We start from the raw sequence: 26,617 nt of genomic DNA on the forward strand, positions 1-26,617 counted from the left end.
ACACTGAATTTTTTATCATGATAATGCTTTTTGATATGTAGATGTATTATATGATTTAAAATACAAACGACTACTTAAATACTATTTTTCTTGTTTCTTACTTCATATAAGTCAAAAAATTGCAGCTAATTTCTATTTTTAATTTCTATTTTTAGATTCAGCGAGTTAACTAACAGGCGACTAATCAGTACGGATTTTATTTAAGAGGAGTAAATGGGTGAGTAAATGTTTGATATTATTGTTAAAAATATTGAATTTATTCTTGAGTGATTACAAGTAATGCAGTAATAATTTAGAACAGTATTATACTTTTTCGAAACTTTGTTTCAAAAAAATTATAATTTTTTAAATTTATAATTTTATTAAATATAATATAAAGTAGGTACACGTTAATTCAAGCGACAAAAAAATTTTTGTGTAAAATTCCCAATAACCCGTTAGTATAAAGAAAGGATCAAAAGTATTCTTATCTCATTACTATATATACTTTATCTCTTCATCGTTATTATTTTATATGAATATTATGTGAAAGAAAAAATGATCTTTCTTTTATTTGTCGATTAAGTCTTTTGTCGGCATTGCGCATGTTATAATTTTTAAAAGCTTCTCCTCGTTAGTTCCTGGTCCTTGTTTTTCTGCAATTTGATATAAAACAGGTTATTGAAAATAATATTATTTTAATAAATAGATATTACTGTATAATTGTAATATATATTATTATAATATATATATACTATATATAAATAATAACATAGAACAAAATATTTGTTTGTAATTATAATTTTTAATTATGAAAAAAATAATAGAATAATAAAAAAAACATGATTTATAATTTAAAGTTTATCCATAATATTAATGTATAAAAATAAAATAAAGCGCATATATATGTATAAAAAGAAATAATAATAAAGAAAATAAAAATAAGAATAATAATAATAAAAAATAACATAATAATAATAAGAAATAATATAACTTAAACAGAATATGTCAAGTACAAAATATAAATTATTAACAATAGGAATATTTTCTCCCTCTCTTTCTCTTTCTCTTTCTCTCTCATTTACCTTGTTCCTCACACTTAATAAAGATCTCTTTTGCTTGATTTAATTTGCTCTCATCGGAAATTATATATCCGTAATTTTTAAAAAGTTTATCTTTCATAGTTACACCCTTATCGTCAACCTGGAATTAATAAATTAGTATTATTTTTTAATTAAATTAATTATACTCAGTTTATTAAAAAATAATATTTAAACAAAATTATAGTCATATTTCATAGGTTTTTGAATACGATTCCAAGTTTTAAATTGCTCATAATTTTGATTATCGAGCAGTACTAATTACACAAGAGCAATTACTTTCAATACAAGCAATAAGTCAAAATATAAATTTTGAAAAAAATTATATTTATACATATAATAAATTTAATTATATAGTAATGATTCTTGCAATTGTTAATTGTTTTATTGTAAAAAGTAACTTATCTTTTTCCTCGAAGTATAACCAAAATTATATTAATCATTTATTTTAACGTAATTAATTTAAAAAAATTTTTTTATAGATAAATTATTTTAATTTCTTAAAGTCTTCGGTTATGTATGTAAGAGTATGTTATGAATTTTTTGTAAAGATAGCTCACTTAATATGCTTGATATGTGTATATATTATAAAAGTATGTATATGTGTGTGTATATGTTTTATATATATACGTACAAATCCACGCTTGTAGAATACACATCGAGCCGCTTCTGGAGTCCAATCTAAAATATATTAATTATGAATTTAATAATATAAATAATTATGAATTTAATAATATAATTTTTTATATGTATGCTTATAATTTAGTAATTAAATTTTTAAATAAAACTTTTTTTTGTTATGAAAATGTGAATATATAATTTGTCTAATTTATAGTTCCTTTCTACAAATCTCTCAAATAAAATTCTGAAATCAAAAATTTGTTACGCTTTATTATTAAATTTTATTTTAATGTAGTAATATTACTGGCTTGAACAGAGAAAATTCTTTTTTTACATTCTAATTTTTATTCAGAAAGAAAAATTGAAGACTTTGTTTTAGAAAAAATGCCTATTATAATTATATTTGTAATAAAATTATTTATAATAAAACTAATATGTATAATAAATTTATAATATTTATAATAACGGTAATGAAATCTTAAAATTCAAAAATCTTTCCTTAATCTTATTCAATAAAATAAATATATTTTATAAAAATAATTTATATTTAATCAAATCCAAATTTCATTTAATCGTATAATATAATATTACTCACCTTGTACATTCTCTTCCTTGAAACAAGTTTGGATGGTTTGATAGAATAATTTCATTTTTTCAAGATTAGCGGCGTAGGATATTGTCTGAAAAATATAAGAAAATAGTTTTCTCCTCATCTTCTAATTATTCATACTTAATATATTATTATAATGTATTATTTTTATGTTTATCATTAGTATATCACCGTTAGTATAATTAACTTTATGCGTACCTTAGATTTTCACGCCACTGTAGAAATTTCAAAAAATCGTTTTTTTTTTTTTTGCTTAAATGATGCTTTAAGATCTTAGAAATAAGAAAAAAAAGGTTTTATAACGGAAACAAATTCCTAAGTGTCATTTTTGGAAGTTACATAAAACTTTAAACGCGTTTTTCTCGAAATCACTTTTTTCAAACTGGGCGACCTCATAACTCCCACAAATCTTGACCGATTTACTTCAAATTTAAACTGTAGCTTCTAAGATACATTTGTCAGCGAACTACGTACGGATTTTACGTTCCGTTGTAAACTTTTTTTTTTACAAACAATTTTGTGCAAAATTTTTCGTCAAAAAATGAAACTTTTTCTTCAAACTTGTGTCATTTTTACAAAAACAATTATTTTTTAATTTCCGTACGTAGTTCGCTAGCTAATGATATAAAGAATTAAAAAAAATTTGGTTTTTTGTTCTACAGCAAAAATTGGAGCAGCTAGTAGGTCGCCCGTAAGGCACTGTCCGAAACGAGTGGTCATCGTTGCAGAGCTCTGTCACCGCCATTTTGTAAAAAAAAAATGCAAAAAAATTTTTTTTATATATTTCGAAGTATGTAAGATTAAGTACTTAAAAAGGATTTTCTATCACTGTTTTTGTTTTATAGTAAAAAATTATAAAAAATAGGCCTTTTTTGGGCGCTCTACATTGGCCTAACCCCTTAAAATATTATTGCGCAAAATATTTGATATTGCGCATAAACATTCAATATTATTTTATTTAGAAATATATCTGATCTATAAAACAATAATTTGAAATATAGAAATATAAAAAATTAATAATATATACAAAAATATGTAACACGAAATATATTAGACTATAGATAAATAGATAATATAAAAATCAGAGTCAGTACATAAACCGTTGTTAATTGTTTTTTTTTATTACGTTACATTTGGAATAATTGTTTAAAGACTTCTCAACCGATTTGTAATTTTATGCAATATTCGAGACAGAATTCTATAGGTTTGAAATAACTTCTCAAAATTGCGTGAAAATCTAAGGTAAGCATAAAGTTAATAATACTAATACTAATACTGGTAAAAATAAATACGATTCTATTTATTTTTATATAATATAATATTTTTGCGATAATTAAAATATATACACACACACATACAATATTATCATAATATTTTATACAACATATTATACATATATAATAATTGTGATATTAAATAAAATATTTTACATAAAAAGATATGATATATATATATATATATATATATAAATTTAAAGATATGATATAAACAATATATATATATATATATTTGATTAAAATTGATAAAATATATAATATTTTTATATATGTATATATCCGGATTAAATACATATATATTTATTTTTTTATATGTGATATAATAAAAGGCCAACTTAACGAGCTTATAAGATATTAATTAAAAAATTTTTTTATTAATTTACGACATTTACGTCATAATATACAATAGATAAGATAAACGTTTTGACTGTACGACAGTCTTTTTCAATATCATGCTAATATGTCAAAAAATTAATTTAGTCATATCGACCTTATTATAAATACAACATTTATGAGATTATCATATGACGAACGCAGTACAAAATTCATGTTTGTTGGCTTGAGTTAGAGCGTCAGATTTCTGTATGTCATGCTGTTATATTATGTAATGACATTTTTTGTCACGAACATAACACTTTTTTTAAAAAATTATTTCTTCTTAAACAACATCTGACGCTCTAACTCAAGCCAACAAACATGAATTTTGTACTGTGTTCGTCATATGATAATCTCATAAATGTTGTATTTATAATAAGGTCGATATGACTAAATTAATTTTTTGACGTATTAGCATGATATTGAAAAAGACTGTCGTACAGTCGAAACGTTTATCTTATCTATTGTATATTATGACGTAAATTAATAAAAAAATTTTTTAATTAATATCTTATAAGCTCGTTAAGTTGGCCTTTTATTATATCACATATTTTAATTGTATACGAGCCGAAGTTTAATTTATAAAATATATATATTTATTTTTTTATGATTATATATTAAATTATTAATTAAATTATTATTTATTTGATTTATTCTGTCGAGTTTTTTCAACAATTTTCTTAATCAAGTTGTTTATTTTACTATAAAATCATGATAATTTAGAATTAATATGATAAAAGCATTTGGCATTACCGTTGATTATTAATTTTAATTGTTTGGGGATAAAAAAAGGGATAGAAATGAAAACTTTGAAAAAGTAAAATTGACAAATATTCTCTCTCTCTCTCTCCCCTTCTCTCTCTCTCTCTCTCTCTCTTTCTTTCTCTCTAATGCGAGCTTTCCAACCATGATGAACTTGCGCGAATACAATTATGCATACGATTGTCTGAATAATTTATTTATTATGATTTAGTGACATATTAGTGTTTTTAAAAATACGTGTAGAGATATCAAAATTAACGAGATAATTGTAAAGATTGCAGTTGCAATAATAGATATATCAAAACTATAGCAAGCGAAAACTGAGTTTACTTTATATTTTTTTAATAATGATTTAAAATAAAATTTTTTTATTTTATTGTTTTATATTTTGGTTTGACAAACGGCTAGTGTATGTATTGCTTCCTACTTACTACTAAACACGCAATAAGCACAAGAGTCTTCATTGTTGTTTGGAATATAAAACTGATCCGGTGTTACCTATCGTACTTTGATTCGATTACTGTTTGTGCATCATTTCTTCAACTGTATTTATATATCTACAAAATAATAGTAACATGATGTTATATAATGTGACGAGGTAATATTATATTAATCCCATGTTATATATAAAATATAATTTAAAATATAATTATAGGCTTGGGATTGGTCATATTAATCATAAATTTAAATTGTTTATAGGTTTGGGATTGGTCATATTGAAATGAGCAATATTGTATATCTAATTATTTTTTTTATTGTTCTAAAAAGTTGTACACCACGCGATATTAATAAATATTAAGGAAAATGAAGAACTTGAATATATAAAAAATGCATTAACTAGTCTGTAATGGTTCAATGGTAATTTATCATTGTTATTTCTAGCAAATCTTAGAATTAATTGTCGATATTAAAGCTTGTTCAATTGGAATTATCAACTTGTTGATTTGAATCTGATAAATTAGAATAAAACACTATACTGAGAAATACGAGAAATACTCGTACTGTGGTCTCATATAAGAAATAATTTTTACAAAACATTAAATTTTAATGTACTTATATACGAGGTCTATCAGAAACGCAATGAGATTAAATTTGTAGCGCGCAAAGTAAGAACACTAGAAAATTATAATCAAGTGGAATGTAAAGTACAGTCCTTTCTTTAAAAGCAATACAAGTTTCTATTTGTTTGGTTGCATTAATGTATCAATGATACATCAAAATTCGAAAATACGAAAAACGCAAACTTCGAATTTATATAAAACTTTCATAATAATATAAAAGAATTAAAATAATTGTTTATTCTATCATTTAATATATGATGAGGAAATATTTTTATCAGCAATCATCTTATAAGAACGAGATTCATGTAAATAATTTATAAAATACGCATTTATTTTTCACTGTATCTATAAAAAATTAATTTTCATAACTGGATATCAAATAGTTTTAATTATTATAAATATAATATTTTATTAGATATATATGTATAATAAATAGTTAAATTTATGTTGATAATTTACTGATAATTTTTTAATAATATATTTTTATATAATCTTTTATAAAAAAATATTATTTTTATAATATTTTAATGGTATTATAGATAATGTAAAAGACAGGGGTTTTTTTATAACATTCCCAAAGAGGATGATACTTTATTGAAATAGAGACATAAGGGAATCAATTACAAGTCATGAGATAAGATTTTATAGAGCCTCGCTAAAAACGTTAAATTATTTGCTCGCTAGTTTGATTAATTTCGATTAATTTCTACTACTCATATATATATATATATATATATATATATATAAATATATATAATAATATAATCCCATCTAATACCATTTGCTCTAGAATTGTTAACAATCGGGAAACAATTTTCTGCCAAATACGGCTGTAAATCCAGGGCCTACTGTGTCCTCGAGTACGCCCCAATTGCAATAAAAAGTTGAAAGCATATCCTAACATCAAAAGTTGGGTGTAACACCAGAGCAGATCTGTCACTAACAGTGCGACGACAAATTAACGCAACAAGCTGAGAACAGATTTGTCAATCGCAAACTGAAAACAGATTTGCACCAAATACTCCGCAAATCGAAGAAAAATAATTAAGTAAAAAAAGAAGAAAGCAAATAAAAACATTTAATACTTGATAATAATTTTAAACAAGTAATAACATGTCAATTCAAACAACAAGAAAAATTTTTGTGTAAAATTCTCAAAAACTCGTTAGTATAAAGGATCAAAAGTATTCTTATCTCATTATACAATATATATATTTTATCTCTTCATCTTTATTATTTTATATGAATACTTATGAATATTATGTGAAAGAAAAAATGATCTTCTTTCTTTCATTGGGGGGGTTTGTCGAGTAGATCTTTTATTGGCATTGCACATGTTATAATTATCATAAGCTTCTCCTCGTTAGTTCCTGGCCGTTGTTTTGCTGCAATTTGATATAAAACAGCTTATTCAAATTAATATTGAATTTAATAAATAGATATTACATATAATTGTAATATATGTATATTATTATAATATATATTATATATACTATATATAAATATTAACAGAAAAGATTATTTGTTTTTAATTATAATTTCTAATTATGAAAAAAGATAATAGAATAAAAAAAACATAATTTAAAGTTTAAAGTTTGCAACCATTTATTGGTAATTATCGTATTAATGTGGTAATATTGAAATAAGCAATATCTATAATAATAATGTATAAAGAATAAATAAGGTGCATATATATGTATAATAAGAAATAATAATAAAGAAAATAATAATAAAAAAATAATAAAAAATAACATAATGATAATAAGAAATAATATAACTTAAACAAAATATGCCAAGTATAAAATATAAATTATTAACAATAGGAATATTTTCTCTCTCTCTCTGTTTCTCTCTCTCTCTCTCTCTCTCTCTCTCATTTACCTTGTTCGTCACACTTAGTAAAGATCTCTTTTGCTTGATTTAATTTGCTCTCATCGGAAATTATATATCCGTAATTTGTGAAAAGTTCATTTTTTATAATTACAGCCTTATCGTCAATCTGGAATTAATAAATTAGTATTATTTTTCAATTAAATGAATTATACGCAGTTTATTAAAAATATTTAAACAAAATTGTATTCCATAGTTTTTTTTAATACGATTTCAAGTTTCAAATAGCTCAATATGTCATTATTTTGAGAAATTATTTTGGAATTGTTACGAGTATCGTTTGTCTGCTTCGCATTTACGTCAATTTTGATTATCGAATAATACTAATTACACAAGAGCAATTACTTTCAATACAAGCAATAAGTCAAAATATGAATTTTGAAAAAAATTATAATTATACATATAGTAAAATAATTGTATAGTAATAATTCTTGCAATTGCTAATTGTTTTATAAGTAAAAAGGGCTTCCCTTTTCTTCTGGAAATAAAATTATATTAATTATTTATTTTAACGTAATTAATTTTAAAAATTCTTGTTTTTTATAGATAAATTACTTTAATTTCTTGAAGTCTTCGGTTATGTATAAGAGTACGTTATTATTTTTTTGTAAAGACGGCTCCACCTGGCATACTTGATATATACAGGGTGTCCCATAATTCGCGAACCACCACGAATGAGCAGATAGAGCGTGTTAAACTGAATAGAAAAGTTCTGTATCATTTTGCGATATTCGCAATAATTATTGAGTTATTAACTAAAATATCTAAACGAATGAGCGGTTAGAAAGCTGTAGGCCGGACTCGGTGTGCATGTCGGATGACTTATTTGTTATATGCCGCTTAATATCAAAAGTATCATCTTACTTTTCGGCGCCACTACATTGGTCGCCGCTCGCTGCATGACGTCGCCTCTCGATCAAATAATGCTTTCTACCTGCTTATTCGTTTAGATATTTTACTAAATAACTCAATAATTATTGCGAATATCGCAAAATGATACATGAATTTTCTATTTATATATATATATATATATATATATATATATATATATTATTAAAGTATGTATGTGTGTGTTTTTTATATATACGTACTATTCCATGCTTGTAAAATGTACATCGAACCACTTCTGGAGTCCATTCTAAAATATATTAATTATGAATTTAATAATATATTTTTATATGTATGCTTATAATTTAGTAATTAAATTTATAAATAAAATTTGTTATAAAAATTCTAATATACAATTTGTCTAATGTTATTTTCTACAAATCTTTTAAATAGAATTCTTGAATCTAAAAGTTATTACGTTTTATTATTAAATTTTATTTTAATGTAGTAATACCTATTACTGGCCTCAACAGAGAAAATTGTTTTTTTACATTTTAATTTTTATTCAGAAAGAAAAATTGAAGACTTTATTTTAGAAAAAATGCCTATTATGATTATATCTGTGATAACATTATATATTTATAATAAAACCAATATGTATAATAAATTTATAATATTTATAATAACGGTAATGAAATTATAAAGTTCAAAAATTTTCTTTAACATTATTTAATAAAATAAATATATTTAATATAAATAATTTATATTTATTTAAATCCAAATTTAAATTAATCGTAATATTATTCACCTGATACGTTCGCTTCATTGAGACAAATTTGGTAGTTTTTATAGAATATCTTCAATTTTTCAAGATCAGCGGTATAGGATATTGTCTGAAAAATATAATAAAATAGTTTTTCTCCGCATTTTTTAATTATTCATATTTAATATATCATTATAATGTATCGTATTTATTTTTACCATTAGTATTATTATCGTCAGTATTATTAACTTTATGCGTACCTTAGATTTTCACGTAATTTTGAGAAGTTATTTCAAATACCATTGCTCAAAATATTTGATTGCGCTTAAGCAGTCCATATTATTTTATTTCGAGTAATGAATGAATTATTTTATTTCGAGATATTTCTGATTTACTTGTAATAAAATAATTTAATAATTAGAAATATCGAAATATAAGAAAGAAAAAATATATATAAAAATATGTACGACGAAATAAATTAGATTATAGAGAAATGGATAATATAAAAATCAGAGTCAGTACTTAAACCGTCGTTAATTGTTTTTTTTTTATTACGTTACATTTGGAATAATTATTTAAAGACTCAACCGATTTGTAATTTTATGCAATATTCGAGACAGAATTCTATTTATTTTTATATAATGTAGTATTTTATGCAATAATTAATATAAACGAATAACGTAACGAAAATATTCAAACATATAAAATATACACACACACACATACAATATTATCATAATATTATATACAACATATTATTCATATATAATAATTGTGATATTGAATGAAATATTTTAAATAAAGATTTAAATATATGATATATGTATGTATTAATTTTTTTATGATTATACATAAAATTATAAATTAAATTATTTTTTATATTTGATTTATTCTGCAGAATTTTTTAACATTTTTCTTACTTATGTTGTTCATTTTACTGTAAAATCATAATAATTTAAGAATTAATATGAGAATCTATAAAAACATATTTGGCGGCAATTACCATTGATCGTTAATTTTACTTGTCTAGGGGATAGAAACGAAAACTTTGGAAAAGTAAAATTGACAAATATTCTCTTTCTCTCTCTCTCTCTCTCTCTCTCTCTCTCTCTCTCTCTCTCTTCAGTGCGAGCTTTCCAATCATTATGAACTTGCGCGAATGCAATTATGCATACGATTGTCTGAGTAATTTGTCTATTATGATTTAGTGACAATAGTGTTTGTAAAAATTCGTGTAGAGATATCAAAATTAACGAGATAATTGTCAGGATTACAGTTGCAATAATAAATATATCAAAACTATACTAAGCAAAAATTGAATTTATTTTATATTTTCTTTAATGATATTAAAAAAATAAAATTTTTTTATTATATTGATTTATATTTCGGTTTGGAGAATGCTAGTTTATGTATTGCTTCCTACTTACTACTAAACACGCAATAAGCACAAGAGTCTTTATTGTTGTTTGGAATATAAAATGCACTGATCCGGTGTTATCTATCGTATTTTGATTCGATTACTGTTTGTGCATCATTTCTTTAACTGTATTTATATCTATAAAGTAATGGTAACATGATGTTATGTAATGTAACGAGATAATGTTATGTTAATTCCGTGCTAAATATAAAATATAATTTTCTATAGCCTTGGGATTGGTCATACTGAAATAATATCGTATATCTAATTTTTTTTTACTGTTTTAAAAAGTTATACCCTACGCGATATTAATAGATATGGAGAAAATGAAGAACTTGAATATATAAAAAATGCATTTATTACTTCGTAATGGTTCAGCGGTAATTTATCATTGTTATCTCTAGTAAATTACGAAGAATTATTTGCGGATATTGAAAGCTTATTTAACTGGAATTTTTAACTTGTTGATTTGAGTCTGATAAATTAGAATAAAACACTATACTGAAAAATACTGTGGCCTTATTTAAAAGTAATTTTTACAAAACATTAAAACTTTAATATACTTATACGAGGTCTGTCAGAAAAGCAGTGAGATTAAATCTGTAACGCGCAAAGTGAGATCACTAGAAAATTATGATCAAACGGAATGTAAAGTAATTTTTCCTTTAAAAGCAATACAAGTTTTGATTTGTTTGGTTGCATTAATGTGTCAATGATATATCAAAATTCGAAAATACAAAAAACGCAAACTTTGATTTTATAAAATTTTTTATAATAATAATATAAAAGAACAAAAATTATTTTTTATCCCAGCGTTAAATATATTTGTTATGTTCCTTCAATTAGAGGATCGGTGATGGAAGAACGATGGAATGATTTACACGATATATATGAAACTGAGTAACTATATTTCTGTATATGGTACGCTAATTGTGTTCGCGATAAAGGATCACACAGGAGTGATTCCAGAGCGATCCTGCTTCTTACGCGCGCGCTATCCGCTAGTCCCCGGTGGGGGTACATATGACACGGCGAAAATCGGAGCACTTTAGCCAATAACAGAGAATCGACTTCTTGCTATTTAAGAGCGCCGGGAGGTGTCATCCGCAGGCGCTAATCTTAATATCTATATGTGTGAAATATACAACAATATTATTAAGAAATATTTTTATCAGGAGACACGCTAAAGTACAAGATTTATATAAATTTGTTTAGCTTCTATTAAAAATCACTAACTATTGAGATTAAATTAAAAACTCAATAGTTTAATTAGTTGAATTTTTATTTAAATTATTATCATTTTTTACACATAGATTATTGCATACAATTTTAGTTTTAAATATAAAATATTTAATTTATCCTTTAATCATAAAAATTTTTTAAAAAATTATATCAGTGTTCAAGATAATTTAATTTTAGTTATAATATATGTATATATACATATATATAATATAATACGATATAATATTAGTTGTAAATATGTTTAATTTTTAAAAAATGTACAATTATAAATTAAAAAAAATTGCTTTATTATCTAAAATTATGATCTTCTGATTCTAAAATAAACTTTAGCACAGTATCACACTTTCTCGAAACTTGTTTCAAAAAAATTAAAATTTTATTAAATATAATATAAAATAAGTACATGTTAATTCAAACGACAAAAAAAATTGTTGTGTAAAATTCCCAATAACCCGTTAGTATAAAAAAAGGATCAAAAGTATTCGTATCTCATTATATATACTTTATCTCTTCATCGTTACTATTTTATATGAATATTATGTGAAAGAAAATGTGATCTTCTTTTTTTCATTGCCGGGGGTTCGTCGAATAGATCTTCTGTTGGCTTTATGCATGTTATAATTAACATAAGCTTCTCCTCGTTAGTTCCTGGCGCTCGTTTTGCTGCAATTAGATATAAAACAGGTTGAAAATAATATTATTTTGATAAATATATATTACATATAATTGTAATATATATTATTATAATATATATATGTATATATATATATATATATATATATATATACATGTATATATATGTATGTGTGTATGTATATATATATGTATATACTATATATATATATATATATATATATATATATATATATTATATATAAATAATAACAGAAAAGAATATTTGTTTTTAATTATAATTTCTAATTATGAAAAAAGATAATAGAATAAAAAAAACATGATTTAAAGTTTAAAGTTTGCAATCATTTATTGGTAATTATCGTATTAATGTGGCAATATTGAAATAAGCAATATCTATAATAATAATGTATAAAGAATAAATAAGGCGCATACGTTATATGTATATAGTAATATGTATAAGAAATAATAATGAAAGAAATAATAATAAAAAAAAATAATAATAAATAACATTAATAATAAGAAATAATATAACTGAAATAAAATATGTCAAGTACAAAATATGAATTATTACAATAAGAATATTTTCTCTTTCTCTCTCTCTCTCTCTCTCTCTCTCTTTCTCTTTTTCTCCCTTTTATTTACCTTGTTCGTCACACTTATTAAAGATCTCTTTTGCTTGATTTAATTTGTTCTCATCGGAAATGATATATCCGTATTGTGTAAAAAGTTTATCTTTTATTATTGCACTCTTATCGTCAATCTGGAATTAATAAATTAGTATTATTTTTTTAATTAAATTAATTATACCCAGTTTATTAAAAAATAATATTTAAACAAAGTTATAGTCATATTTCATAGGTTTTTGAATACGATTCCAAGTTTCAAATTGCTCAATATGTCATTATTTTGAGAAATTAGTTTAGGATTGTTAAGAGTATCGTTTCTCTGTTTCGCATTTACGACATTTTTTATTATCAAACAATACTAATTACACAGGAGGAATTACTTACTTTCAATATAAGCAATAAGTCAAAATATGAATTTTGAAAAAAAATTATATTTATACGTATGGTAAAATAATTATATATAATAGTATGCTATTATTTTTTGTAAAGATGGCTCCATCTGACATGCTTGATATATATATATATATATATATGTTATTAAAGTATGTATATGTGTGTGCTTTTTATATATACATACTATTTCCAGCTTGTATAATACACATCGAACCGCTTCTGGAATCCATGCTAAAATATATTAATTATGAATTTAATAATATAATTTTATATGTATGCTTATAATTTAGTAATTAAATTTGTAAACAAAACTTGTTATAAAAATTTGAATATACAATTTGTCTAATGTTATTTTCAACAAATCTTTCAAACAGAATTCTTGAATCAAAAAGTTGTTACGTTTTATTATTAATTTTTATTTTAATGTAGGAATATTACTGGCGCGAACAGAGAAAATTGTTTTTATACACTCTCATTTTCATTCAGAAAAAAATTGAAGACTTTATTTTAGAAAAAATGCCTATTATGATTATATTTGTGATAAAATTATTTATAATAAAACTAATATGTATAATAAATTTATAACATTTATAATAACGGTAATGAAATTTTTAAGTTCAAAGATCTTTCTTTAACCTTATTCAATAAAATGAATATATTTTATATAAATAATTTATATTTATTTAATTCAAATTTAAATTATGGTAATATTATTCACCTTGTGCATTCTGTTCCTTGAGACATTTTTGGTAGACTTGATAGAATATCTTCAATTTTTCACGATCAGCGGCGTAGGATATTGTCTGAAAAATATAACAAAATAGTTTTTCTCCACATTTACTAATTATTCATATTTAATATATTTTATTATAATGTGTCGTATTTATTTTTACTAGTACTAGTATTAGTATTATTACCGTTAGTATTATTAACTTTATGCTCACCTTAGATTTTCACGCAATTTTGAGAAGTTATTTCAAACCTATAGAATTCTGTCGCGAATATTGCATGAAATTACAAATTGGTTGAAGAGTATTTAAACAATTATTACAAATGTAACGTAATAAAAAAAAAAAAATAAACAATTAACAACGGTTTAAGTACTGATTGATTTTTATATATTATCCATTTCTGTATAGTCTAATTTATTTCGTCGTACATATTTTTATATATATTTTCTCTTTCTTATATTTCGATATTTCTAATTTTTATATTGTTTTATTACAAGTAAATTAAATATTTCTTTAAATAAAATAATATGGAATGTTTATGCGCAATGATTAAAAAAAATAAAATTTTTTCATTTTATTGTTTTATATTTCGGTTTGGAGAACTGCTAGTTTATATATTGTTTTTTACTTACTATCAAAAACGCAATAAGTAGAAGTGTCTTCATTGTTGTTTGGAATATAAAATGCACTGATTCGGTGTTACCTCGCACTTCGATACGATTACTGTTTGTACATCACTTCTTTAACTGCATTTATATCTACGTAGTAACAGTAACATGATGTTATATAATGTGACGAGATAATATTATGTTAATCCCTTGCTATATATGTAATATAATTTTTTATAAGCTTGGGATTGATTATATATATGAAATAAGCAATATTTTACATCTAATTATTTTTTTTACTGTTCTAAAAAATTATAAATTACGCGATATTGATAGATATTGAAAAAAATGAAGAACTTGAATATATAAAAAATGCATTAATTACTCTGTAATGGTTCAGCGGTAATTTAGTTTACGTTACATCTTTAGCAAATAATCAAAAAAACCAAGAATTAATTGTGGATATTGGAAACTTGTTTTATTGGAATTTTTAACTTGTTGATTTGAGTCTGATAAATTAGAATAAAACACTATTCTGAAAAATACTGTGGCCTTATTTAAAAGTAATTTTTACAAAACATTAAAACTATATACTTATACGAGGTCTGTCAGAAAAGCAGTGAGATTAAATCTGTAACGCGCAAAGTGAGATCACTAGAAAATTATAATCAAACGGAATGTAAAGTAATTTTTCCTTTAAAAGCAATACAAGTTTTGATTTGTTTGGTTGCATTAATGTGTCAATGATATATCAAAATTCGAAAATACGAAAAACGCAAACTTTGAATTTATAAAATTTTTTATAATAATAATATAAAAGAACAAAAATTATTGTTTATCTTAGCGTTATATTATTAACAAATATTTTTATCAGCAGACACGCTAAAGTACAAGATTTATATAAATTTGTTTAGCTTCTATTAAAAATCATTAACTATAGAGATTAAATTAAAAACTCAATAGTTTAATTAGTTGAATTTTTATTTAAATTATTATCATTTTTTACACATAGATTATTGCATACAATTTTAGTTTTAAATATAAAATATTTAATTTATCCCTTAATCATAAAAATTCTTTAAAAAATTATATCAGTGTTCAAGATAATTTAATTTTAGTTATAATATATGTATATACATATATATATATTGTTACGTCCCTGATCTTTCATCCCCTGAATATCATCCCTTGTGTCGTGGAGCTTCATCGTTAAGGGGGGTTGTTTATTGACAACCGCCCGGTGGTTGTTTTCAGGGTCCATGACAGTTTTTGGTCTGGCTGTCATCTCGTACGGACGTGACTTGACCAGAGAGCAATCTTCTTTCTTTCGCGTGTACATTAGTCATTGTATTTCATCATTGTATAAAGGATCATTTCTTCATAAGAGAGTGTATTTATTTCGCGAGCCGCGAGTGAGTGAGAGTGTGTGCGAGAGACGTCTTTTGCGAGAAAGAACGTCCGGAGGACGTAACAATATATATATATTATAATGTAATATAATATAATACGATATAATATTAGTTGTAAATATGTTTAATTTTTAAAAAATGTACAATTATAAATTTAAAAAAAATTGCTTTATTATCTAAAATTATGATCTTCTGATTCTAAAATAAACTTTAGCACAGTATCACACTTTCTCGAAACTTGTTTCAAAAAAATTATAATTTTATTAAATATAATATAAAATAAGTACATGTTAATTCAAACGACAAAAAAATTGTTGTGTAAAATTCCCAATAACCCGTTAGTATAAAAAATGGATCAAAAGTATTTGTATCTCATTATATATACTTTATCTCTTCATCGTTACTATTTTATATGAATATTATGTGAAAGAAAAAGTGATCTTTTTTTTTTCATTGCGGGGGTTTGTCGAGTAGATCTTTTATTGGCATTGTGCATGAAATAGTTAACATAAGCTTCTCCTCGTTAGTTCCTGGCGCTCGTTTTGCTGCAATTAGATATAAAACAGGTTGAAAATAATATTATTTTGATAAATAGATATTACATATAATTGTAATATATATTATTATAATATATATATGTATATATATATGTATGTGTGTATGTATATATATATGTATATATATATATATATATATATATATATATATATATTATATATAAATAATAACATAGAAAAGAATATTTGTTTTTAATTATAATTTCTAATTATGAAAAAAGATAATAGAATAAAAAAAAACATGATTTAAAGTTTAAAGTTTGCAATCATTTATTGATAATTATCGTATTAATGTGGCAATATTGAAATAAGCAATATTTATAATAATAATGTATAAAGAATAAATAAGGCGCATACGTTATATGTATATAGTAATATGTATAAGAAATAATAATGAAAGAAATAATAATAAAAAAAATAATAATAAATAACATTAATAATAAGAAATAATATATAAGAGTTTTAACATAAAAGAAATAATATAATTGAAATAAAATATGTCAAGTACAAAATATGAATTATTACAATAAGAATATTTTCTCTCTCTCTCTCTCTCTCTCTCTCTCTCTCTCTCTCTCTCTTTCTCTCTCTTTTTCTCTCTTTTATTTACCTTGTTCGTCACACTTAGTAAAGATCTCTTTTGCTTGATTTAATTTGTTTTCATCGGAAATTATATATCCGTAAATTGTAAAAAGTTTCTCTTTTATAACTACAGCCTTATCGTCAACCTGGATTAATAAATTAGTATTATTTTTTAAATAAATGAATTATACACTGTTTATTAAAAAATAATATTTAAACAAAACTATATAGTCATATTCTATAGTTTTTTTAATACGATTCCAAGTTTCAAATTGCTCAATATGTCATTATTTTGAGAAATTAGTTTAGGATTGTTAAGAGTATTGTTTCTCTGCTTCGCATTTATGACATTTTTTATTATCAAACAATACTAATTACACAGGAGCAATTAATTAATTTCAATATAAGCAATAAGTCAAAATATGAATTTTGAAAAAAAATTATAATTATACGTATGGTAAAATAATTATATATAATAGTATGCTATTAATTTTTTGTAAAGACGGTTCCACCTGACATGCTTGATATATATATATATATATATATATATATATATATATGTTATTAAAGTATGTATATGTGTGTGCTTTTTATATATACATACTATTCCAGCTTGTATAATACACATCGAACCGCTTCTGGAATCCATGCTAAAATATATTAATTATGAATTTAATTATATAATTTTATATGTATGCTTATAATTTAGTAATTAAATTTGTAAACAAAACTTGTTATAAAAATTTGAATATACAATTTGTCTAATGTTATTTTCTACAAATCTTTCAAACAGAATTCTTGAATCTAAAAGTTGTTACGTTTATTATTAAATTTTATTTTAATGTAGGAATATTACTGGCGCGAACAGAGAAAATTGTTTTTATACACTCTCATTTTCATTCAGAAAAAAATTGAAGACTTTATTTTAGAAAAAATGCCTATTATGATTATATTTGTGATAAAATTATTTATAATAAAACTAATATGTATAATAAATTTATAACATTTATAATAACGGTAATGAAATTTTTAAGTTCAAAGATCTTTCTTTAACCTTATTCAATAAAATGAATATATTTTATATAAATAATTTATATTTATTTAATCCAAATTTAAATTATGGTAATATTACTCACCTTGTGCATTCTGTTCCTCGAGACAAGTTTGGAAGATTTGATACATTATCTTCAATTTTTCTTGATCAGCGGCGTAGGATATTGTCTGAAAAATATAACAAAATAGTTTTTCTCCACATTTACTATATATTCATATTTAAAAATGGTAATAATTTCGTCAACCATATCTGGCTATAAATACTATTTATTAAATTTCACGACGTTTCGGCCATGGGTTTCGGTCCTTATCAAGTGCTACTTAATACCGCATTATTGTAATAACACTACTTATTTGATCTTAGGTCATGACGTGATCATGTACTGTCATGACCTAAGATCAAATAAGTAGTGTTATTACAATAATGCGGTATTAAGTAGCACTTGATAAGGACCGAAACCCATGGCCGAAACGTCGTGAAATTTAATAAATAGTATTTATAGCCAGATATGGTTGACGAAATTATTACCATTTTTAATTATTGACTGGTGACTTCTTAGTTCTTTATATATATAATTCATATTTAATATATTTTATTATAATGTATCGTATTTATTTTTACCAGTACTAGTATTAGTATTATTACCGTTAGTATTATTAACTTTTTGCTCACCTTAGATTTTCACGCAATTTTGAGAAGTTATTTCAAACCTATAGAATTCTGTCGCGAATATTGTATAAAATTACAAATCGGTTGAAGAGTCTTTAAACAATTATTACAAATGTAACGTAATAAAAAAAAAAAATAATAATTAACAACGGTTTAAGTACTGACTGATTTTTATATATTACTCATTTCTGTATAGTTTAATTTATTTCGTCGTACATATTTTTAAATATATTTTTTCTTTCTTATATTTCGATATTTCTAATTTTTATATTGTTTTATTACAAGTAAATTAAATATTTGTTTAACTAAAATAATATGGAATTTTTATGCGCATTATTAAATATGTTGCGCAATGATTAAAAAAAATAAAATTTTTTCATTTTATTGTTTTATATTTTGGTTTGGAGAACTGCTAGTTTATATATTGCTTCCTACTTACTATCAAAGACGCAATAAGTAGAAGGGTCTTCATTGTTGTTTGGAATATAAAATGTACTGATTCGGTGTTACCTCGCACTTCGATACGGTTACTGTTTGTACAGCTCTTCTTCAACTGCATTTATATCTACATAGTAACAGTAACATAATGTTATATAATGTGACGAGATAATATTATGTTAATCCCTTGCTATATATGTAATATAATTTTTTATAAGCTTGGGATTGATTATATATATGAAATAAGCAATATTTTATATCTAATTATTTTTTTCACTGTTCTAAAAAGTTATAAATTACGCGATATTGATAGATATTGAAAAAAATGAAGAACTTGAATATATAAAAAATGCATTAATTACTCTGTAATGGTTCAGCGGTAATTTAGTTTACGTTACATCTTTAGCAAATAATCAAAAAAACCAAGAATTAATTGTGGATATTGGAAACTTGTTTTATTGGAATTTTTAACTTGTTGATTTGAGTCTGATAAATTAGAATAAAACACTATTCTGAAAAATACTGTGGCCTTATTTAAAAGTAATTTTTACAAAACATTAAAACTTAATATACTTATACGAGGTCTGTCAGAAAAGCAGTGAGATTAAATCTGTAACGCGCAAAGTGAGATCACTAGAAAATTATAATCAAACGGAATGTAAAGTAATTTTTCCTTTAAAAGCAATACAAGTTTTGATTTGTTTGGTTGCATTAATGTGTCAATGATATATCAAAATTCGAAAATACGAAAAACGCAAACTTTGAATTTATAAAATTTTTTATAATAATAATATAAAAGAACAAAAATTATTGTTTATCTTAGCGTTATATTATTAACCAATATTTTTATCAGCAGACACGCTAAAGTACAAGATTTATATAAATTTGTTTAGCTTCTATTAAAAATCATTAACTATAGAGATTAAATTAAAAACTCAATAGTTTAATTAGTTGAATTTTTATTTAAATTATTATCATTTTTTACACATAGATTATTGCATACAATTTTAGTTTTAAATATAAAATATTTAATTTATCCCTTAATCATAAAAATTTTTTAAAAAATTATATCAGTGTTCAAGATAATTTAATTTTAGTTATAATATATGTATATATATATATATATATATATATATATATATATACAATATATACATATATATAATATAATGTAATGTAATATAATACGATATAATATTAGTTGTGTAAATATGTTTAATTTTTAAAAAATGTACAATTATAAATTTAAAAAAAATTGCTTTATTATCTAAAATTATGATCTTCTGATTGTAAAATGAACTTTAGCACAGTATCACACTTTCTCGAAACTTGTTTCAAAAAAATTAAAATTTTATTAACTATAATATAAAATAAGTACATGTTAATTCAAACGACAAAAAAAATTGTTATGTAAAATTCCCAATAACCCGTTAGTATAAAAAATGGATCAAAAGTATTCGTATCTCATTATATATACTTTATCTCTTCATCGTTACTATTTTATATGAATATTATGTGAAAGAAAAAGTGATCTTCTTGTTTTCATTGCGGGGGTCCGTCGATTAGATCTTTTATTGGCTTTGTGCATGTTATAGTTAACATAAGCTTCTCTTTGTTAGTTCCTGTCGCTCGTTTTGCTGCAATTAAATATAAAACAGGTTATTGAAAATAATATTATTTTGATAAATAGATATTACATATAATTGTAATATATATTATTATAATATATATATGTATATATATATATATATATACTATATATAAATAATAACATAGAAAAGAATATTTGTTTTTAATTATAATTTCTAATTATGAAAAAAGATAATAGAATAAAAAAAACATAATTTAAAGTTTAAAGTTTGCAACCATTTTTTGGTAATTATTGTATTAATGTGGTAATATTGAAATAAGCAATATCTATAATAATAATGTATAAAGAATAAATAAGGCGCATACGTTATATGAATATAGTAATATGTATAAGAAATAATAATAAAATATATACACACACACATACAATATTATCATAATATTTTATACAACATATTATACATATATAATAATTGTGATATTAAATAAAATATTTTACATAAAAGATATGATATATATATATAAATTAAGATATGATATATACAATATATATATATATATATTATCATATCTTTAATTATATATATATATATATATATATATATATATCATATCTTTTTATGTAAAATATTTTATTTAATATCACAATTATTATATATGTATAATATGTTGTATAAAATATTATGATAATATTGTATGTGTGTGTGTATATATTTTATTATTATTTCTTTGATTATTTCTTTGATTATTATTTCTATTTGATTAAAATTGATAACATATATAATATTTTTATATATGTATATATCCGGATTAAATACATATATATTTATTTCTTTATGATTATATATTAAATTATTAATTAAATTATTATTTATTTGATTTATTTTGTCGAGTTTTTTCAACAATTTTCTTAATCAAGTTGTTTATTTTACTATAAAATCATGATAATTTAGAATTAATATGATAGAAGCATTTGGCAATTACCGTTGATTGTTAATTTTAATTGTCTAGGGGATAGAAATGAAAACTTTGGAAAAGTAAAGTTGATAAATATTCTCTCTCTCTCTCTCTCTCTCTCTCTCTCCTCTCTCTCTTTCTTTCTTTCTCTCTAATGCGAGCTTTCCAACCATGATGAACTTACGCGAATACAATTATGCATACGATTGTCTAAATAATTTATTTATTATGATTTAGTGGCATATTAGTGTTTTTAAAAATACGTGTAGAGATATCAAAATTAACGAGATAATTGTAAAGATTGCAGTTGCAATAATAAATATATCAAAACTATAGCAAGCGAAAACTGAGTCTACTTTATATTTTTTTAATAAGGATTTAAAATAAAATTTTTTTATTTTATTGTTTCATATTTTGGTTTGACAAACGGCTAGTGTATGTATTGCTTCCTACTTACTACTAAACACGCAATAAGCACAAGAGTCTTCATTGTTGTTTGGAATATAAAATGCACTGATCCGGTGTTACCTATCCTACTTTGATTCGATTACTGTTTGTGCATCATTTCTTCAACTGTATTTATATATCTACAAAATAATAGTAACATGATGTTATATAATGTGACGAGGTAATATTATATTAATCCCATGTTATATATAAAATATAATTTAAAATATAATTATAGGCTTGGGATTGGTCATATTAATCATAAATTTAAATTGTTTATAGGTTTGGGATTGGTCATATTGAAATGAGCAATATTGTATATCTAATTATTTTTTTTATTGTTCTAAAAAGTTGTACACCACGCGATATTAATAAATATTAAGGAAAATGAAGAACTTGAATATATAAAAAATGCATTAACTAGTCTGTAATGGTTCAATGGTAATTTATCATTGTTATTTCTAGCAAATCTTAGAATTAATTGTCGATATTGAAAGCTTGTTCAATTGGAATTATCAACTTGTTGATTTGAATCTGATAAATTAGAATAAAACACTATACTGAGAAATACGAGAAATACTCGTACTGTGGTCTCATATAAGAAATAATTTTTACAAAACATTAAATTTTAATGTACTTATATACGAGGTCTATCAGAAACGCAATGAGATTAAATTTGTAGCGCGCAAAGTAAGAACACTAGAAAATTATAATCAAGTGGAATGTAAAGTACAGTCCTTTCTTTAAAAGCAATACAAGTTTCTATTTGTTTGGTTGCATTAATGTATCAATGATACATCAAAATTTGAAAATACGAAAAACGCAAACTTCGAATTTATATAAAACTTTTATAATAATATAAAAGAATTAAAATAATTGTTTATTCTATCGTTTAATGTATGATGAGGAAATATTTTTATCAGCAATCATCTTATAAGAACGAGATTCATGTAAATAATTTATAAAATACGCATTTATTTTTCACTGTATCTATAAAAAATTAATTTTCATAACTGGATATCAAATAGTTTTAATTATTATAAATATAATATTTTATAAGATATATATGTATAATAAATAGTTAAATTTATGTTGATAATTTACTGATAATTTTTTAATAATATATTTTTATATAATCTTTTATAAAAAAATATTATTTTTATAATATTTTAATGGTATTATAGATAATGTAAAAGACAGGGATTTTTTTATAACATTCCCAAAGAGGATGATACTTTATTGAAATAGAGACATAAGGGAATCAATTACAAGTCATGAGATAAGATTTTATAGAGCCTCGCTAAAAACGTTAAATTATTTGCTCGCTAGTTTGATTAATTTCGATTAATTTCTACAACTCATATATATATATATATATATATATATAAATATATATAATAATATAATCCCATCTAATACCATTTGCTCTAGAATTGTTAACAATCGGGAAACAATTTTCTGCCAAATACGGCTGTAAATCCAGGGCCTACTGTGTCCTCGAGTGCGCCCCAATTGCAATCAAAAGTTGAAAGCATATCCTAACATCAAAAGTTGGGTGTAACACCAGAGAAGATCTGTCACTAACAGTGCGACGACAAATTAACGCAACAAGCTGAGAACAGATTTGTCAATCGCAAACTGAAAACAGATTTGCACCAAATACTCCGCAAATCGAAGAAAAATAATTAAGTAAAAAAAGAAGAAAGCAAATAAAAATTTAATACTTGATAATAATTTTAAACAAGTAATAACATGTCAATTCAAGCAACAAGAAAAATCTTTGTGTAAAATTCTCAAAAACTCGTTAGTATAAAGGATCAAAAGTATTCTTATCTCATTATACAATATATATACTTTATCTCTTCATCTTTATTATTTTATATGAATACTTATGAATATTATGTGAAAGAAAAAATGATCTTCTTTCTTTCATTGGGGGGGTTTGTCGAGTAGATCTTTTATTGGCATTGCACATGTTATAATTATCATAAGCTTCTCCTCGTTAGTTCCTGGCCGTTGTTTTGCTGCAATTTGATATAAAACAGCTTATTCAAATTAATATTGAATTTAATAAATAGATATTACATATAATTGTAATATATGTATATTATTATAATATATATTATATATACTATATATAAATATTAACAGAAAAAATTATTTGTTTTTAATTATAATATTTCTAATTATGAAAAAAGATAATAGAATAAAAAAAACATAATTTAAAGTTTAAAGTTTGCAACCATTTATTGGTAATTATCGTATTAATGTGGTAATATTGAAATAAGCAATATCTATAATAATAATGTATAAAGAATAAATAAGGCGCATATATATGTATAATAAGAAATAATAATAAAGAAAATAATAATAAAAAAATAATAAAAAATAACATAATGATAATAAGAAATAATATAACTTAAACAAAATATGCCAAGTATAAAATATAAATTATTAACAATAGGAATATTTTTTCTCTCTCTCTGTTTCTCTCTCTCTATCTCTCTCTCTCTCTCATTTACCTTGTTCGTCACACTTAGTAAAGATCTCTTTTGCTTGATTTAATTTGCTCTCATCGGAAATTATATATCCGTAATTTGTGAAAAGTTCATTTTTTATAATTACAGCCTTATCGTCAATCTGGAATTAATAAATTAATATTATTTTTCAATTAAATGAATTATACGCAGTTTATTAAAAAATAATATTTAAACAAAATTGTATTCCATAGTTTTTTTTAATACGATTTCAAGTTTCAAATAGCTCAATATGTCATTATTTTGAGAAATTATTTTGGAATCGTTACGAGTATCGTTTGTCTGCTTCGCATTTACGTCAATTTTGATTATCGAATAATACTAATTACACAAGAGCAATTACTTTCAATACAAGCAATAAGTCAAAATATGAATTTTGAAAAAAATTATAATTATACATATAGTAAAATAATTGTATAGTAATAATTCTTGCAATTGCTATAATTGTTTTATAAGTAAAAAGGGCTTCTCTTTTCTTCTGGAAATACAATTATATTAATTATTTATTTTAACGTAATTAATTTTAAAAATTCTTGTTTTTTATAGATAAATTACTTTAATTTTGAAGTCTTCGGTTATGTATAAGAGTACGTTATTATTTTTTTGTAAAGACGGCTCCACCTGGCATACTTGATATATACAGGGTGTCCCATAATTCGCGAACCACCGCGAATGAGCAGATAGAGCGTGTTAAACTGAATAGAAAAGTTCTGTATCATTTTGCGATGTTCGCAATAATTATTGAGTTATTAACTAAAATATCTAAACGAATGAGCGGGTAGAAAGCGGTAGGCCGGACTCGGTGTGCATGTCGGCTGACTTATTTGTTATATGCCGCTTAATATCAAAAGTATCATCTTACTTTTCGGCGCCACTACATTGGTCGCCGCTCGCTGCATGACGCCGCTTCTCGATCAAATAATGTTTTCTACCTGCTTATTTGTTTAGATATTGTACTAAATAACTCAATAATTATTGCGAATATCGCAAAATAATACATGAATTTTCTATATATATATATGTTATTAAAGTATGTATGTGTGTGCTTTTTATATATACGTACTATTCCATGCTTGTAAAATGTACATCGAACCACTTCTGGAGTCCATTCTAAAATATATTATTTATGAATTTAATAATATATTTTTATATGTATGCTTATAATTTAGTAATTAAATTTATAAATAAAACTTGTTATAAAAATTTTAATATACAAATTGTTTAATGTTATTTTCTACAAATCTTTTAAATAAAATTTTTGAATATAAAAGTTGTTACGTTTTATTATTAAATTTTATTTTAATGTAGTAATATTACTGGCGCGAACAGAGAAAATTGTTTCTTTACACTTTCATTTTTATTCAGAAAAAAAATGGAAGACTTTATTTTAGAAAAAATGCCTATTATGATTATATTTGTGATAAAATTATTTATAATAAAATTATTATGTATAATAAA

The 26,617-nt window shown here is 23.0% G+C and overlaps 2 protein-coding genes and 3 long non-coding RNA genes across 7 annotated transcripts; all 5 read right to left on the bottom strand.

The window, feature by feature from the left end:
• Positions 1 to 235: 235 nt before the first annotated feature.
• LOC114946688 (venom allergen 2-like) lies at positions 236 to 5,263 on the bottom strand. Its single transcript, XM_085486423.1, has 5 exons — positions 5,156 to 5,263; positions 2,296 to 2,380; positions 1,714 to 1,760; positions 1,065 to 1,182; positions 236 to 635 (listed from the first exon to the last, which is right to left on the bottom strand). The coding sequence occupies exons 1-5, from the start codon at positions 5,186 to 5,188 to the stop codon at positions 550 to 552; spliced, it is 369 nt and encodes a 122-aa protein (XP_085342549.1). The 5' UTR covers positions 5,189 to 5,263; the 3' UTR covers positions 236 to 549.
• Positions 5,264 to 7,013: 1,750 nt separating this feature from the next.
• LOC114928095 (uncharacterized) lies at positions 7,014 to 9,661 on the bottom strand. The gene is made up of 5 exons (XR_014925571.1): positions 9,527 to 9,661; positions 9,312 to 9,396; positions 8,767 to 8,813; positions 7,667 to 7,784; positions 7,014 to 7,170 (listed from the first exon to the last, which is right to left on the bottom strand). It is a non-coding gene; the product is annotated as an uncharacterized LOC114928095 (long non-coding RNA).
• Positions 9,662 to 12,279: 2,618 nt separating this feature from the next.
• Positions 12,280 to 15,063, bottom strand: LOC114928099 (uncharacterized). The gene is made up of 5 exons (XM_029299187.2): positions 14,944 to 15,063; positions 14,299 to 14,383; positions 13,765 to 13,811; positions 13,204 to 13,321; positions 12,280 to 12,588 (listed from the first exon to the last, which is right to left on the bottom strand). Exons 1-5 carry the CDS (start codon positions 14,974 to 14,976, stop codon positions 12,446 to 12,448), a joined length of 426 nt encoding a protein of 141 aa, XP_029155020.1. The 5' UTR covers positions 14,977 to 15,063; the 3' UTR covers positions 12,280 to 12,445.
• Positions 15,064 to 15,882: 819 nt separating this feature from the next.
• LOC114928102 (uncharacterized) lies at positions 15,883 to 22,743 on the bottom strand. 3 transcript variants are annotated; one of them, XR_014925564.1, is made up of 6 exons: positions 22,633 to 22,743; positions 21,125 to 21,265; positions 19,630 to 19,755; positions 18,604 to 18,688; positions 17,496 to 18,117; positions 15,883 to 16,873 (listed from the first exon to the last, which is right to left on the bottom strand). It is a non-coding gene; the product is annotated as an uncharacterized LOC114928102 (long non-coding RNA). The 3 variants fall into 3 exon arrangements; XR_014925563.1 differs by having other exon boundaries at positions 21,106 to 21,265; XR_014925562.1 differs by lacking the exon at positions 21,125 to 21,265.
• Positions 22,744 to 24,009: 1,266 nt separating this feature from the next.
• On the bottom strand, positions 24,010 to 26,523 carry LOC114928103 (uncharacterized). Its single transcript, XR_003819020.2, has 3 exons — positions 26,223 to 26,523; positions 25,145 to 25,262; positions 24,010 to 24,646 (listed from the first exon to the last, which is right to left on the bottom strand). It is a non-coding gene; the product is annotated as an uncharacterized LOC114928103 (long non-coding RNA).
• Between the last annotated feature and the right edge of the window lie 94 nt (positions 26,524 to 26,617).

Source organism: Nylanderia fulva, unplaced genomic scaffold (assembly GCF_048542155.1).
Source record: "Nylanderia fulva isolate GAGA-0341 unplaced genomic scaffold, ASM4854215v1 Scaffold43, whole genome shotgun sequence".
Classification (NCBI taxonomy): Eukaryota; Metazoa; Arthropoda; class Insecta; order Hymenoptera; family Formicidae; genus Nylanderia; species Nylanderia fulva.